Source organism: Ranitomeya variabilis, chromosome 2 (assembly GCF_051348905.1).
Source record: "Ranitomeya variabilis isolate aRanVar5 chromosome 2, aRanVar5.hap1, whole genome shotgun sequence".
Lineage (NCBI taxonomy): Eukaryota > Metazoa > Chordata > Amphibia > Anura > Dendrobatidae > Ranitomeya > Ranitomeya variabilis.
Window position 1 is genome coordinate 539,479,685 of NC_135233.1, and position 15,665 is coordinate 539,495,349.

At 46.6% G+C, this 15,665-nt stretch overlaps 1 protein-coding gene and 1 long non-coding RNA gene across 4 annotated transcripts in view; both read right to left on the reverse strand.

The window, feature by feature from the left end:
- The window catches only part of EDC4 (enhancer of mRNA decapping 4), a 1,216,007-nt gene that overhangs the window by 1,148,396 nt on the left and 51,946 nt on the right, over positions 1-15,665 (reverse strand). For all 3 annotated transcript variants that reach the window (XM_077288123.1, XM_077288125.1, XM_077288126.1), the window contains exon 2: positions 9,887-10,061. In XM_077288123.1, the coding sequence (XP_077144238.1) occupies positions 9,887-10,061 (175 nt within the window). The remainder of the gene's footprint in view (positions 1-9,886; positions 10,062-15,665) is intronic.
- Positions 7,955-9,127, reverse strand: LOC143807000 (uncharacterized). Its single transcript, XR_013221611.1, has 3 exons — positions 9,078-9,127; positions 8,159-8,335; positions 7,955-8,051 (listed from the first exon to the last, which is right to left on the reverse strand). It is a non-coding gene; the product is annotated as an uncharacterized LOC143807000 (long non-coding RNA).

Sequence of the window (15,665 nt, forward strand, 5' to 3'; positions counted from 1 at the left end):
GGCACCCCCCAACCTCCTAAATGTTGTAATCGCAATTGATAGCTGCATTTAGAGGGTTAAAAAACATAGCTGTGACAGTCGGAGTTCAGCAATCACTTAGGCTAGTTTCACATTTGCGGTTGTGTCCGCAGCGTATCGTCTGCAACCACAAAAGCAAGTAAAACCGCATACAAATGCATGATAACGCAGCGTTTTTTATCCGCATCAGCTTATGCATGCGGTCAAAAAAATGCAAAGTTTACATGCGTTTTGCTTGTTTCTGCGCTTTTTATGCGCATGATTTGTAACGGTGAAAAATGTACCAGGAGAAAAATCAAGATAAACACCACCAATGGGACACCAATGGGCGCGTCTCATGGGATTTCTTTATATAGACACTTTGTACAGCTGAAATCTTCAGATTTTGCTCCTGTATCCTGCTTCACGATGTATCCGCATGAAGAGCTTTCATTTTTACCTGGAATTGGATCTCAACCTGTTTCTTGCCTTTGCGTTTGCTTGTGAGCAACCAAGAAACAGAGAAAGACAGAGAAGAACACGGGGTCGGCGTTTTTGGAGACACCCCATTATTGAATTACGGGAGAACTGTGGAGCCTACCACACCCTATACAGCGAGCTCAATGCCCACCCGAAGAAATTTTTGGAATATACCAGGATGTCTCAAGAGACCTTCCAGGATTTGCTTGGTCGTGTCCAAGGAGCCATCAGGAGACAGGACACCCAGTTCCGTAGAGCGATTCCTGCTGAGGAACGTCTCCTGGTCACATTAAGGTACGTAATATCTCAAAACAAATGCCTGTCATAATTATTATTGTTCTGCCATGTATTATTTGTTTTTCCTTTATATGTTTATTAAAACCCCATCATAACCCTTCATCCAATTTCAATGAGGATACCCTCAAATGAAAGCTGAAAATCTGAACTTCAACTGCATCTGAATTGTTTTGTTTAAAATTCATTGTGGTAATGTCTATAACCAAAATTAGAAAAATGTTATCTGTCCAAATATATATGGACCAACTGTAGATATGCCTTGTATTACCTCCATTGTCGCTTCATTCTGCGTCCAATACATTACGCAAACAGAAAAGATGCTGGAGAAAATGAAAGTCATATTTGTTTTTTGACAACTTATAGCTCCATGACAGACAAGAAAAAAAGCTGCAGTGCAGTGTTCAAGTTGTGTAAGTGCTGGAAATATGAGGTGGCAAAATCACAAAGTGTACGGCGCAGTGTGTTGCCAGTGGTGAAACCCAAAGAACCAGACCGATTTAGGGGCACAAAACTACACATTTATTTAAAAAAAAAAAATAAATACATTAACTACGGCGACTTGGGGAAACGTGACGAAACTGGGGTGGTTGAGCTGAGACGTTTGGGTAAAGACGACGAAGGGGTTGCAGGGGAAGGGGCGACGAAAGTACTGGGGTCAGGGAGGGCAGGGATGGTAGTGGTGGCATGGGACAGGACAGACAAACTGGAAGGGAGAGAAACAGACATCACAGACACATTTGGAGGTAAGGGGGGGGAGGGGGTGCGAGAGTCTGTTGCTTTTTTTTCTTCCTCCCTGGTGTTTTGTGCTGCTGTCTTCTGGGTAGTGTTGGCGTGGTGTCTATAGGTGGGATTGTGCGGGTGGGCGGCCTGGCAGTATCCGGTTGCTGCTGCTGCAGCATGGTGTGGGTGGACGGACTGGCAAGATAATTTTTTTCCTGCTGCGGCATGGTGTGGGTGGAAGGCCTGCCAGGATAACTTTGTTGTTGTTGATGCTGCTGCGGTGGCGGCATGGTGCTGGTGGACGGCCTGCCAGGGTCCGCTTGCTGTGGCATGTTGGTCGTGGTGGAGGAGGAGGTCCAAGCAGGAGCAGCACTCAGCATGGTGGTGGCGGTGGACTGTGCAGCAGCACTCAGCATAGTGGGGGCGCTGTAGTGGCGTCCAGCAGGGCTTGGAATGGTGGTGGCCGTGCAGTGGTATGCAGCAGAACTCAGTATTGAGGTCAAGTGTGCCAGTGTTGGCATAGGTGGAAATACCCCCACTGACTGCTGAATGTACCAAGCCTGCTGCATTCAGCTGGAGATCAGGAATAAGGTGTTCCGACATGCCATGTTCAATTTGATTGAAGAAATGATGTGCTGATCTCTGGAGGTCGGCCTCTAGACGGTTAAAGTGCTGGTTGACATCCTGGAAATAAGTGTGTTAATATGGGTCCGACCACTTTCCAGTCTATCTCCCAGCGCCTTTAAGCAATTCTGGAAGACGGAGCAAGTGAAGAAACTCGGGCATGAGTGACCTGTCTGAGGCCTTCTGCCGCTGGCGGGAAGAACCAAAAAAAAAAAAAAAGGGGACTGGGACAGGGGAACACCGGATGGACCAGCTTCCTGGTCTCCAGTCTGTGTTGCAGTCCCACTTGCTGATGCGCTACTGGATGGCTGGGACGGGTCCGTGGCTGTTCGATGAAGGACCACTCCAGATCTAGGTTCGAGGGTGCTGCTCCAGGTTCTGTGAAAAGGAAAGAAAAGCATTAGTACTGAAAATTAACAATAGTAAAAGCACCATCTCCTGTGGACTAGAAAAAAATCGGTATTAGTCTTACCGGTAATTATGTTTCCAGGAGTCCATACTGACAGCACATTGGAGGTCGTCCTCCTCCTCCTTCCAGGGACAGGAAACACACGAGAGTTTAAATATCCGGCTCCACCCTCTAATCCTCAGTGTTGTAGCAAGAACCAATCATGGAATCATGCAAATAAAATATCTTTAATGACAGAATTATAATACAAATAGTATATAGGCAATAGGCAAAATCCGAATATACTTGAGAATATTACATGAACGGGGGGGAACTACCGGTGCTGTCAGTATGGACTCCTGGAAACATAATTACCGGTAAGACTAATACCGATTTTCCAGGACGTCCCTACTGACAGCACATTGGAGAGTACCAAAGGACCTCCTCAGGGTGGGATTACTGCTTGGAGGACTTTCCTCCCAAAAGCCGTGTGCTGACCGGATGTAACGTCGAGTTTATAGTGTCTACAAAAAGTGTCAGCCCTGGACCATGTTGCGGCATTACAGATCTGTTCTACAGAAGCTCCTGCACGCTCCGCCCAGGAGGCGGACACCCCACGGGTAGAGTGGGCTTTTAAGCCTATAGGAGGGGGCATACCTTCTGACCGATAGGCGTCTGTGATCACTTCGGTGATCCAACGAGAAATTGAGGCCTTAGAAGCCTTTTTCCCCTTATTCTTTCCCCCAAACAGAACAAAAAGGTTTGGATCAGTACGCCAAGAATCTGTAGCACTTAGGTAATCTAGAACCCCTTGCCTAACGTCTAATGAGTGGAGGGCCCTCTCTTTCTCGTTAGCAGGGTTATTACAAAATGAAGGGAGAATTACTTCCTGATTCCTATTTTTAATAGAGGCTACTTTTGGGATAAAGGCTGGATCTAATCTGAGAATTAGACTGTCATCCCTGATCTGCAGATAAGGATCTCTGATACATAGAGCCTGAATCTCTCCCACCCTCTTGGCTGTAGTTATCGCCACTAAAAACGCGGTTTTACGAGTGAGAGTAGAAATAGGCATACTATCCCCGGAAGAATAAACACCTTTACATAGTGCCCTAAGAACCAAGTTAAGGTCCCAGGATGGTGAAAGCTGTCGAATAGTGGGACGCATTCTCTGAGTGGCCCGAATAAACCTTATTATCCATGGGTGAGATGCCAAAGGGTAGTCCAGGAATGAGCTTAGCGCAGACACCTGGACTTTCAGTGTGCTGGGTCGGAGGCTCAGGTTAAACCCTTTTTGTAAGAAGTCCAAGATACCAGGGATGTCCAGTGAACCTGATACCGCATTGGACCTGCCACCTTCTAAACAAAAACGCTTCCAGATCTTCTGGTAAATGGCTGAGGTAACGGGTTTTCTACTACCCTGGATGGTAGAGATGACTTGGTCAGACAATCCTTTGGACCTCAGGATGTCCCTTTCAGGATCCAGGCTGAAAGACGGAGTCTGCTTGGGTCTGGGTGATACACTGGACCTTGATGGATGACTCTCCCCTTGATGGGTAATTCGACTGGGTTGTCGGCTGCTAACGACCCCAACACCGGAAACCAGCTTCGTCTCGGCCAAAACGGGACGATTAAGATGACCAAAGCCCGATCTTCCTTGATCTTCCGAAGTACGGCTGGAATTAGTGCCAGGGGTGGGAATGCATATGACAGTGGTTGGTTCCACTGCTGACTCAGGGCATCTACCCCTTCTGGAAGGTCCGAGGGGTTCAGGGAGAAGAACCTTGGGGTCTTCGCGTTCCTCCTGTTCGCGAATAGGTCGATGTTGGGGGTTCCCCATCTGCGACATAATTCTTGGAAGATGCTTTGTTCCAGTTCCCACTCTGTTGGGCACAGATTTCGTCTGCTTAGGTAATCTGCTATCACATTTTGGGATCCTTCCAGATGGATAGCTGTAATGGATAGCACGTTGTCCTCTGCCCACCTGAAGATCATCTCTGCTAGATCCTGCAGTGGTTGATAATTGGTACCTCCCTGATGGTTCAGGAATGAAACTGTTGTTACATTGTCGGAGAATATTCTTACGTGCTGGTCCGAGAGTATGGACTGATTGTGCTTTAGTGCTTGCCATACAGCGTAGAGCTCTCTGAAGTTGGATGATCTGCTTCTTATGCTTTCTGGCCACTTGCCTTGCAAGATTCGGCCCTGCAGATGAGCTCCCCAGCCCCAGGCGCTGGCGTCCGTAGTGATAACTACGTAAGGGTGGGTGACCCATAGGACTCCCACCTCTAAGTTCTCCGAACGTGTCCACCAGACGAGAGATCTTCTCGTTAGATTGTTCAATCTCAGAGGAGCTTCTAGGGAAGACTGGCGGCGATCCCAAGCTGATAAGATCTGTTTCTGTAGGTGTCTTGTGTGAGACTGCGCCCACCTGACGGATGGTATGCAGGCCGTCATAAGACCTAAAACCTTCATAGCCATTCTTATGGTAACTCGATGTTCCAATAGATACCGGACCTGAGTCTGAATCATCTTCCTCTTGGCACCGGGTAGTAACGATATTCTGCGTCTGGAATCTAGTTGCACACCCAGGAAGGTTTTCTTCCGTTCTGGTAGTAGATCGGATTTCTGCCGGTTCAGTACCCAGCCGAGATGCTCCATCAGTGCGATAGTCCGCTCTCGGTGATCTACCAGGAGCTTTACTGAATCTGCCACAAGCAGGAAATCGTCCAAGTACGGAATTATTATGATGCCTTGTCTCCTTAGGAAGGCCACCATCTCTGATACAAGTTTGGTAAAAACGCGAGGAGCGGAAGCCAGACCGAAGGGAAGGCCCTGAAACTGATAATGGCAGGTCCGGGTGGGCAGAGCTACAGCAAATCTCAGCAGTTTCTGAGATGAGGGATGTACTGGGACCTGGTAATAGGCCCTTTTTAGGTCGATAGTGCACATGACCGCATTTTGGTTTATAAGCGGAATTGCTGACCGAATGGATTCCATGCGGAACCTTCTGTATCTCACCCATGCATTCAAAGGCTTTAGATTTACTATTGTGCGGGTGTCGCCTGATGGCCGCGTGACCGTGAACAGGGAAGAGTAGTGGCCTTTCCCCAACTCTGACTGAGGGACAGGAATTATTACTTCTGTCCTGAGCATGTCCTGTAAGTCCTTTAGTATAGCCGAATCTGGTTTGACTGCCGTAGGTGTAATGTATCTTTCTGGGGGAGGTGAGTAAAGTTCTATGCTGTAACCTTCGGAAACAGTACTGAGAATCCACTGATTCTGAGTAATCTGGGCCCAATTTCCTGCGAACATACGGAGCCTCCCCCCAATGTGAGTGGCGTCATAGAGATTTATTTTTGTAGGATGGGCTAAAGAAAGAAGCTCTGTTCCTATTATTCTGTCCACGGGAGCCTCTGTAGGATCCCCTGCTGGACCGACCCTGATTTTTAGGATCGAACTGCTTTCTGGAGAAGAAACCTCTCCGAAAGGGCTGTGGACGCTTAGGTTTGTCCTCCGGAAAACCTTTCTTTTTATCGGACGCTGACTCGAGGATAGAGTCCAAAGCCGGTCCAAACACCCTCTGTCCTGAAAATGGAATAGAGCAGAGTTTGGATTTGGAAGCATTGTCACCGGACCATGACCTAAGCCAGACCGCCCTCCTAGCTGCATTAGATAGTGAGCTATTACGGGCTGAAAATCTGACAGATTCAGCCGTCATATCAGATAAGAAGGCCATTGCGGACTTCATTATAGGAAAGGAGTGCAGAATATCAGCTCTGGGTGTCTTATTGGATAACTGCTCTTCTAACTTCCCCATCCATAAGTACATAGACCTGGCCACCGAAGTGGCTGCTATGTTCGTTCTAATCAAAGCTGCAGAAGATTCCCAGGCCCTTTTAAGGAGGATGTCGGCCTTCCTATCCATAGGGTCACGAAGACTGGAGGAGTCTTCGAAGGGTATCGCAGTCTTTTTAGTGACCTTTGCTACGGGAACGTCAATTTTTGGGATCTCTTCCCATAGCTTGACTTCCTCCGGATCGAACGGCAGGCGGCTTTTGAAGTCACGAGAAAGCACTAATCGGCGCTCGGCCTCCTTCCATTCCTCTATGACCATAGCCTTGATATGATCACTAATGGGAAACACAGTCAGGTTTCGTGCCACGAGTCCCCCGAACATCAAGTCCTGCCTGGACTGTGGTTTAGCAGTATCCTCGATCTGCATCGTATTCCTAACAGCCTGGACAAGTTCGTCTGTCTCTTCAGACTGGAAGAGATACTTCCTGGCTCTGTCCTGGTTTTCTACGGGAATTTCACCTTCCTCTTCTGATAGTGAATCCCTAAGTTCGGAACCTTCATCAGAAGAATATTCTGGCTCCCCCTGGACTTCCTCCTTCCTGGCGCGCTTGCGACCGGTTATGGGACTGGTAGGCCGAGAATGCGAAAGGCTAGATATAGAAGCCTGCACCTCTTCCCGTATAAGGGATCTCATCTCGGAGAACATTGATGACTGCTCGTCGTTCATAACTTCAGACGTACAGGTGGCACAGAGCGTCTTGCCATGGGAGTCTGGGAGTTTAATATGGCATACAGGACATCTGATGCTCTTCATTGTGGCCTTCCCAGATTTTTTAGTCGTGGCAGGGGGAGCAGCGGGGTTTCCCTTATCCTAGACGGTATAAGATAGGGAGTAATAGGCTAGAGGGAGCGAGGAGCTTAGATAGTACAAAGGGTATACTGCCCAGGGCAGGCTTACCCCTTCCTCGTCGTTTCTGTCCTCCATAGCCAGTTCCAGATGCAGACGGTACCACTCCTGATGCAGGTGCTGGACGCTAACGCAGAAGCGACCGCTCTGACAGCGTTCTCCAGTCTGGAGCGCCTGTTCCCCGTTCATAGAACGCCACCGGAAGTGACGTTTCACCGGCTCCTGAGACCGGAAGTGACGCGGCTCCCCAGAACCCGGAAGTGCCGACTGGCTGTAGCGTCTCCTGACCGCGCGTTCTGCCGGATGGAGGCTGCCTGGATCGCCGCCGCGTCCTGAACCGAGAGCCCCCCAACGGGGGGAGCGGTTCACTCCCGGAGCATCGTCCCGCTCCGGGCCTCTGGGGTAGAGGGACTCCCCTCCAGGGAGTTTCGACCCTGAGCCGCTTGACAGGGGGAAGGATTGGAGGACCGCACGATCCCCCTGAGCTCGGTAAGCTGCTGCTTCTCTACGTGTGTCCCTCCATGCAGGGACAGGAAAAACACTGAGGATTAGAGGGTGGAGCCGGATATTTAAACTCTCGTGTGTTTCCTGTCCCTGGAAGGAGGAGGAGGACGACCTCCAATGTGCTGTCAGTAGGGACGTCCTGGAAAAACACATTAAGAAATACAATACAAAAATACTTAAGTTCTCTGGGCAAGGACCGGTCTCAAAAACGCCAGCAATTTATGAAATTTATACTTTCGGATCCTTGTTGCAGCACCATTGCGAACCTGGCTCCTGACGAAGGTCCTTGTTGAAGCGATCCTTCATCGAACGCCAACAGGTTCTGAACTTTGTTCACTGGAAAAACAATAACACATTTTTAGTCAATGCACTTTCGGTTGTGATCACAGTTGTGTGATCACAGCCAAGGTGAATGCCACATCACATAACATTTAAATACTTACAAAATAACTTTTGAACATGTGAAGTGGCGTTGTCCCAGCCATCCATCATCGCTCGGACCACCTCATGACCACGTTGTCCGAGTGCTGCTGAACCCAGGTGTCCCACAACGGGACTCGCTCCTCTACAAGAGAAATTAGTGGATCATTGTTCATGAAGTCTTCATCCCGTTCTGGAACCTTGAAAAGAAAGAAAGACAATGTTGTAAAGATAAGAAAAAGAAAGAAAACAAGAGATACAGATAACAGGAAAAAATAAGTTAAAGTAAAGAAATAAATAGTAGTCAAGACAAAAAAGGGAAGATAGAAGCAAAGTGAAATGTAAACAGGCAAGAATAGCATAGTCCTAAAAAACAGTCAAATATAGTTACACGCTGTCTAGCCACACTAACGTGCGCCTGCTGCGCCCGTTCTGCCTCCACTGCAGTGGAAGAACTGGTCTGATAAGAAACAAAAAAAAAAGTGACCACATGTTTATATGTGACAGAGAAAACTTAAATATGCAAATTGCCTCTTCTGAGAAAAAGAGGACTTAATTCTATAGCGCCACCTGTTGGTAGTAGCGATCCTACAAGTCACAATCAACACTTTAACGAGTCGTGCAATATGACTTGGGATAAAAGCCAAATCAGTGTCTCAATTCGCAGACACGGTGTTTCGGGCTTTTGGCCCTCGTCAGTGCGAAGCATGAGAACTGATTTGGCTAGGTGAGAGGCTCTGGACTGGGGTCTAAGGGGTAACGTTTCTCCTTATGGAGAGTGACATACCAGCTGGCTTGTCAAGGTAAGGAGGCTTATTCGCCATGCAATGCTCCTCTGGGAATTTAAATATGCAAACTGCCTCTTCAGAGAAAAAGAGGACTTAACTCTATAGCGCCACCATAAGGAGAAACGTTACCCCTTAGACCCCAGAGAAAACTTACCAATTAGTGGGTTATGCACTCACTTCACTCTGTCCTGCACATTCCTTGGCAAGGTGCTCCTCAGAAGACGAGGATGAAGAAGACATTATGAATGCTGCAAGAAAAAACAGAATTTAGTACATACTAAAAATTATTAAAAATAGAAAAAAGGACAGACAGACATTCGCTTTTATACTCACATTATCCAAAGTTGTGATTCTCCTGCAGAGGTTTCAGTCTTTCCAAGTCATTGCTTCAGGTCAGTCTGCTCCAGGGGTCTGTAGAGTAGTGTAATGCCAGTGCCCACACATTCTTAATATCTAGGTTTTTGTGGGGGGTGGCTAATCATTGTCTAGAGATGTTTTATCTGGAAAAACACATGTGTACAGAAACGCGAGCGAACGAGTGTACTTGCGTGCACCTGCGTTCCCATAGACTAATACATTGCTTCGACACATTCCTTCCGCAAGCGTTTGCCACCACCAAAATTGCAACATGTTGCGTTAGCCACGCCCAGCCGCACAAGCCGAAACGACACATGCGTAGTAAAACATGGCCAAAAGCATACAAAAGCATGTACCTGCGTCCACAACATTAAAAATAAGAAAACACGACGCATGCGGATTTATGCGGCCGAAACGCTACGGACACAATCGCAAATGTGAAACCAGCCTTAAGCAGAGCTCCTGTAGGCGTTTGTCCAGGCACAGCTTATGTGCCTGGAAGGGGTGTGAACGCACCGGTACGTCTAATGTCAGGAAGGGGTTAAAAGAGAATATCAACCTAGAACATAAAATATCCATGAGCGTTAAGAATAAAACATCACTTACATCACTTGCTTATCAGACAATGGAATTTCAACATTTGTAAGAGAGTTGTCCAGTAAAGTCGCAGTAGCTTCAACACTTGTGGCATCTTGTGGGTGTGCTACAGTATCAGACATCAGGCAATTGAGCTCTCCATTAAACGAACTTGACATTTGACAATTTTCATGTATAGGAGGATCTATTAAAAAAAAATAATCAAAGGCTTAAACATTATGAAATGAGAAAAAGACATACAGAACTAGAGCGCTAGACACAGGCATGCAAAAAAGTGGCAGAGCAATCAAATAAATTACTACTATTCAGTTCTACTCAAAGGGAAGTGGTGTTCTTAGCAAAACAACTTAACATTTTTTGGACTAAGACGCACCTAGGTTTTAGAGGAGGAAATTAAGCAAAAAAAAAAAAAAAAAAATGAAACAAAAAGTGTGGTCAATTCTGTACTTAATATCCCCTTATCCTGGTATATACAGCTCTGGAAAAAACTAATAGACCACTGCACAGTAATATAAAATCAGCTTCTCTACATGTCTGACAGCTATTCCATTTCAGTGTCAGTTGAATTCCAACCAGAGTACACCTCATTCTACTTAGTGTGCTACTGATCAGGTGATCACCTGAACCAAATCTTATTTAATAAAGGAATGTATAAAAAACACTGCTGTGGTGTTCACAATCCTCTTGCAATAGGACAAACTGAACTAAAGGAGAGTGAACAAAGGCAAATAAGCCATCAGGGTAGTTTGGTATGTACCATAAAAAATAACTAAATCATAAGTATTTTAAAAACCAGGGAAAATAAATGCCATGGACCTGTGACAAGACATACAGTGCCTACAAGTAGTATTCAACCCCCTGCAGATTTAGCAGGTTTAATAAGATGCAAATAAGTTAGAGCCTTCAAACTTCAAACAAGAGCAGGATTTATTAACAGATGCATAAATCTTACAAACCAAAAAGTTTCGTTGCTCAGTTAAATTTTTATAAATTTTAAACATAAAAGTGTGGGTCAATTATTATTCAACCCCTAGGTTTAATATTTTGTGGAATAACCTTTGTTTGCAATTACAGCTAATAATCGTCTTTTATAAGACCTGATCAGGCCGGCACAGGTCTCTGGAGTTATCTTGGCCCACTCCTCCATGCAGATCTTCTCCAAGTTATCTAGGTTCTTTGGGTGTCTCATGTGGACTTTAATCTTGAGCTCCTTCCACAAGTTTTCAATTGGGTTAAGGTCAGGAGACTGACTAGGCCTTGGTTTTCTTGGCTGTGTGCTTTGGGTCGTTGTCTTGTTGGAAGATGACATGACGACCCATCTTAAGATCCCTGATGGAGGAGCGGAGGTTCTTGGCCAAAATCTCCAGGTAGGCCGTGCTATCCAACTTCCCATGGATGCGGACCAGATGGCCAGGCCCCTTGGCTGAGAAACAGCCCCACAGCATGATGCTGCCACCACCATGCTTGACTGTAAGGATGGTATTCTTGGGGTCGTATGCAGTGCCATCCAGTCTCCAAACGTCACGTGTGTGGTTGGCACCAAAGATCTCGATCTTGGTCTCATCAGACCAGAGAACCTTGAACCAGTCAGTGTCAGAGTCCTCCAAGTGATCATGAGCAAACTGTAGACGAGCCTTGACATGACGCTTTGAAAGTAAAGGTACCTTACGGGCTCGTCTGGAACGGAGACCATTGCGGTGGAGTACGTTACTTATGGTATTGACTGAAACCAATGTCCCCACTGCCATGAGATCTTCCCGGTGCTCCTTCCTTGTTGTCCTTGGGTTAGCCTTGACTCTTCGGACAAGCCTGGCCTCGGCACGGGAGGAAACTTTCAAAGGCTGTCCAGGCCGTGGAAGGCTAACAGTAGTTCCATAAGTCTTCCACTTCCGGATGATGCTCCCAACAGTGGAGACAGGTAGGCCCAACTCCTTGGAAAGGGTTTTGTACCCCTTGCCAGCCTTGTGACCCTCCACGATCTTGTCTCTGATGGCCTTGGAATGCTCCTTTGTCTTTCCCATGTTGACCATGTATGAGTGCTGTTCACAAGTTTGGGGAGGGTCTTAAATAGTCAGAAAAGGCTGGAAAAAGAGATAATTAATCCAAACATGTGAAGCTCATTGTTCTTTGTGCCTGAACTACTTCTTAATACTTTAGGGGAACCAAACAGAATTCTGGTGGGTTGAGAAGTTGAATAATAAATGACCCTCTGAAAAAACTTTTCCCAATTTAAAAAAAAAATAAACAAAGAAATAACATTCTTTTTTGCTGCAGTGCATTTCACACTTCCAGGCTGATCTACAGTCCAAATGTAACAATGCCAAGTTAATTCCAAATGTGTAAACCTGCTCAATCTGCAGGGGGTTGAATACTACTTGTAGGCACTGTACAACTGGAAAAGGGGAGAAAAGCATCCAAATGACAACCTGAGGTCTATTTGACTAAAATTGCTTTATTGTGGAAATGCAAGGAAGCGGTGGGAGCCGCAAACAATCATCTAAAAATTAAAAAGGGCACCGTGAACCATGAATGCCATAATTTATATAAGATCTTAAATATTTTACATTATACATAACAGCGGTAAATGTATCAAGATAGTAACGTATCTAAGATGCATACAATTGAATTACATACAAGGTATAATCCAAACCAGTAGAAGATATGGGCTATAGGTACACTAAAAAGTGCATGACACGAAATAAGATACATCACCTGAAGTGCAGGCAAGTGCAGGCAGTCAGAGGGTCCCCGTGCCCGCCCCAATGCGCGTTTCGGAACACCTTCGTCAGGGTACACGATGTGTAAATTAAGCTGGTTTAACCCCTTCCCGACCTGTGACAGCGTATGCGTCATGAAAGTCGGTGCCAATCCGACCTGTGACGCATATGCTGTGTAACAGAATGATCGCGTCCCTGCAGATCGGTTGAAAAAGTTAACTCCAATTTCACTCGACCTGCAGGGACAGGGGGAGTGGTACTTCAGCCCAGGGGGGGTGGCTTCACCCCCCCCCCGTGGCTACGATCGCTCTGATTGGCTGTTGAAAGTGCAACAGCCAATCAGAGCAATTTGTAATATTTCACCTAAAAAACTGGTGAAATATTGCAATCCAGCCATGGCCGATGCTGCAATATCATCGGCCATGGCTGGAAATACTGGTCTGCCCCCCCCACCGCCCCCCGATCTACTCCCCAGTCCTCCGTTCGGTGGTCCGCTCCCCTCCGTCCTCCTGTCCGCTCCCCCGTCCTCCTGTCCGCTCCCCCGTGCTGCGATACACCCCCCCTGTGCTCCGATCCACCTCCCGTGCTCCGATCTCCCCCACTTCATACTTACCGAGCTTCCCGGTGTCCATCCGTCTTCTCCCTGGGCGCCGCCATCTTCCAAAATGGCGGGCGCATGAGCAGTGCGCCCGCCGAATCTGCCGGCTGGCAGATTCGTTCGATGTACATTTTGATCACTGTGATAAAACCTATCACAGTGATCAAAATAAAAAAAATAGTAAATGACCCCCCCCCCCCCTTTATCACCCCCATAGGTAGGGACAACAATAAAATAATTTTTTTTTTTTCCCCACACTAAAGTTAGAAATAGGGTTAGCACTAGGGTTAGGGTTAGAACTAGGGTTAGGGTTAGAGTTAGAACTAGGGTTAGGGTTAGAACTAGGGTTAGGGTTAGAATTAGGGTTAGGGATAGAACTAGGGTTAGGGATAGAACTAGGGTTAGGGTATGTGCACACGTATTCTGGTCCTCTGCGGATTTTTCCGCAGCGGATTTGTTAAATCCGCAGTGCAAAACCGCTGCGGATTTATCGCGGATTCACAGTGGTTTTTCTGCGGATTTCACTGCGGTTTTACAACTGCGGTTTTCTATTGGAGCAGGTGTAAAACCGCTGCGGAATCCGCAGAAAGAAGTGACATGCTCCAGAATGTAAACCGTTGCGTATCCGCGCCTTTTTTTTCCGCTGCATGGGCACAGCGTTTTTTGTTTCCCATAGGTTTACATTGAACTATAAACTCATGGGAAACTGCTGCGCACCCCCGCAGCTGCGGAAACACTGCAGATCCACAGCGTTTTCCGCAGCGTGTGCACATAGCCTTAGAATTAGGCTATGTGCACACGGTGTGGATTTGGCTGCGTATCCGCAGTGGATTGGCCGCTGTGGATTCGTAGCAGTGTTCCATCAGGTTTACAGTTCCATGTAAACCTATGGAAAACCAAATCCGCTGTGCCCATGGTGCGGAAAATACAGCGCGGGAATGCTGCATTGTATTTTCCGCAGCATGTCAATTCTTTGTGCGGATTACGCAGTGTTTTACACCTGTTCCTCAATAGGAATCCGCAAGTGAAATCCGCACAAAAAACACTGGAAATCCGCAGTAAATCCGCAGGTAAAACGTATTGCCTTTTACCTGCGGATTTTTCAAAAATGGTGCGGAAAAATCTCACACGAATCCGCAACGTGGGCACATAGCCTTAGGGTTAGGGTTGGAATTAGGGCTAGGGTTGGAAATAGGGTTAAGATTAGGCTTGTGGTTAGAGTTATGGTTATGGGTGTGTTGGGGTTAGGGTTGTGGTTAGGGGTGTGTTGGGGTTAGGGTTGTGGTTAGGGGTGTGTTAGGGTTAGTGTTGAAGTTAGAATTGAGGGGTTTCCACTGTTTAGGCACATCAGGGGTCTCCAAACGCAACATGGCGCCACCATCGATTCCAGCCAATCTTGCGTTCAAAAAGTCAAATGGTGCTCCGTCCCTTCCGAGCCCCGACGTGCGCCCAAACAGTGGTTTACCCCCACATATGGGGTACGAGCATACTCGGGACAAACTGGGCAACAATTATTGGGGTCCAATTTCTCCTGTTACCCTTGTGAAAATAAAAAATTGCTTGCTAAAACATCATATTTGAGGAAAGAAAAATGATTTTATATTTTCACGGCTCTGCGTTGTAAACTTCTGTGAAGCACTTGGTGGTTTAAAGTGCTCACCACATATCTAGATAAGTTCCTTTCGGGGGTCTAGTTTCCAAAATAGGGTCACTTGTGGGGGGTTTCTACTGTTTAGGCACATCAGGGGCTCTGAAAATGCAACGTGACGCCTGCAGACCATAACATCAAAGTCTGCATTTCAAACCGTCACTACTTACCTTCTGAGCCCCGATGTGTGCCAAAACAGTGGTTTACCCCCACATATGGGGTATCAGCGTACTCAGGACAAACTGGACAACAACTTTTGGGGTCCAATTTCTCCTGTTACTCTTGTGAAAATAAAAAATTGCGGGCTAAAAAATAATTTTTGAGGAAAGAAAAAAGATTTTTTATTTTCACGGCTCTGCGTTATAAACTTCTGTGAAGCACTTGGGGGTTTAAAGTGGTCACCGCACATCTAGATTAGTTCCATGGGAAGTCTAGTTTCCAAAATGGGGTCACATGTGGGGGAGCTCCAATGTTTAGGCACACGGGGTCTCTCCAAATGCGACATGGTGTCCGCTAACGATTTGAGCTAATTTTTCATTCAAAAAGTCAAATGGCGCTCCTTCCCTTCTGAGCCCTGCCGTGTGCCCAAACAGTGGTTTACCCCCACATGTGAGGTATCAGTGTACTCAGGAGAAATTTCCCAATAAATTTTAGGATCCATTTTATCCTGTTGCCCATGTGGAAATGAACAAATTGAGGCTAAAATAAATTTTTTGTGAAAAAAAAAAAGTACTATTTCATTTTTACGGATCAATTTGTGAAGCACCTTGGGGTTCAAAGTGCTCACTATGCATCTAGATAACTTCCTTGGGGGGTCTAGTTTCC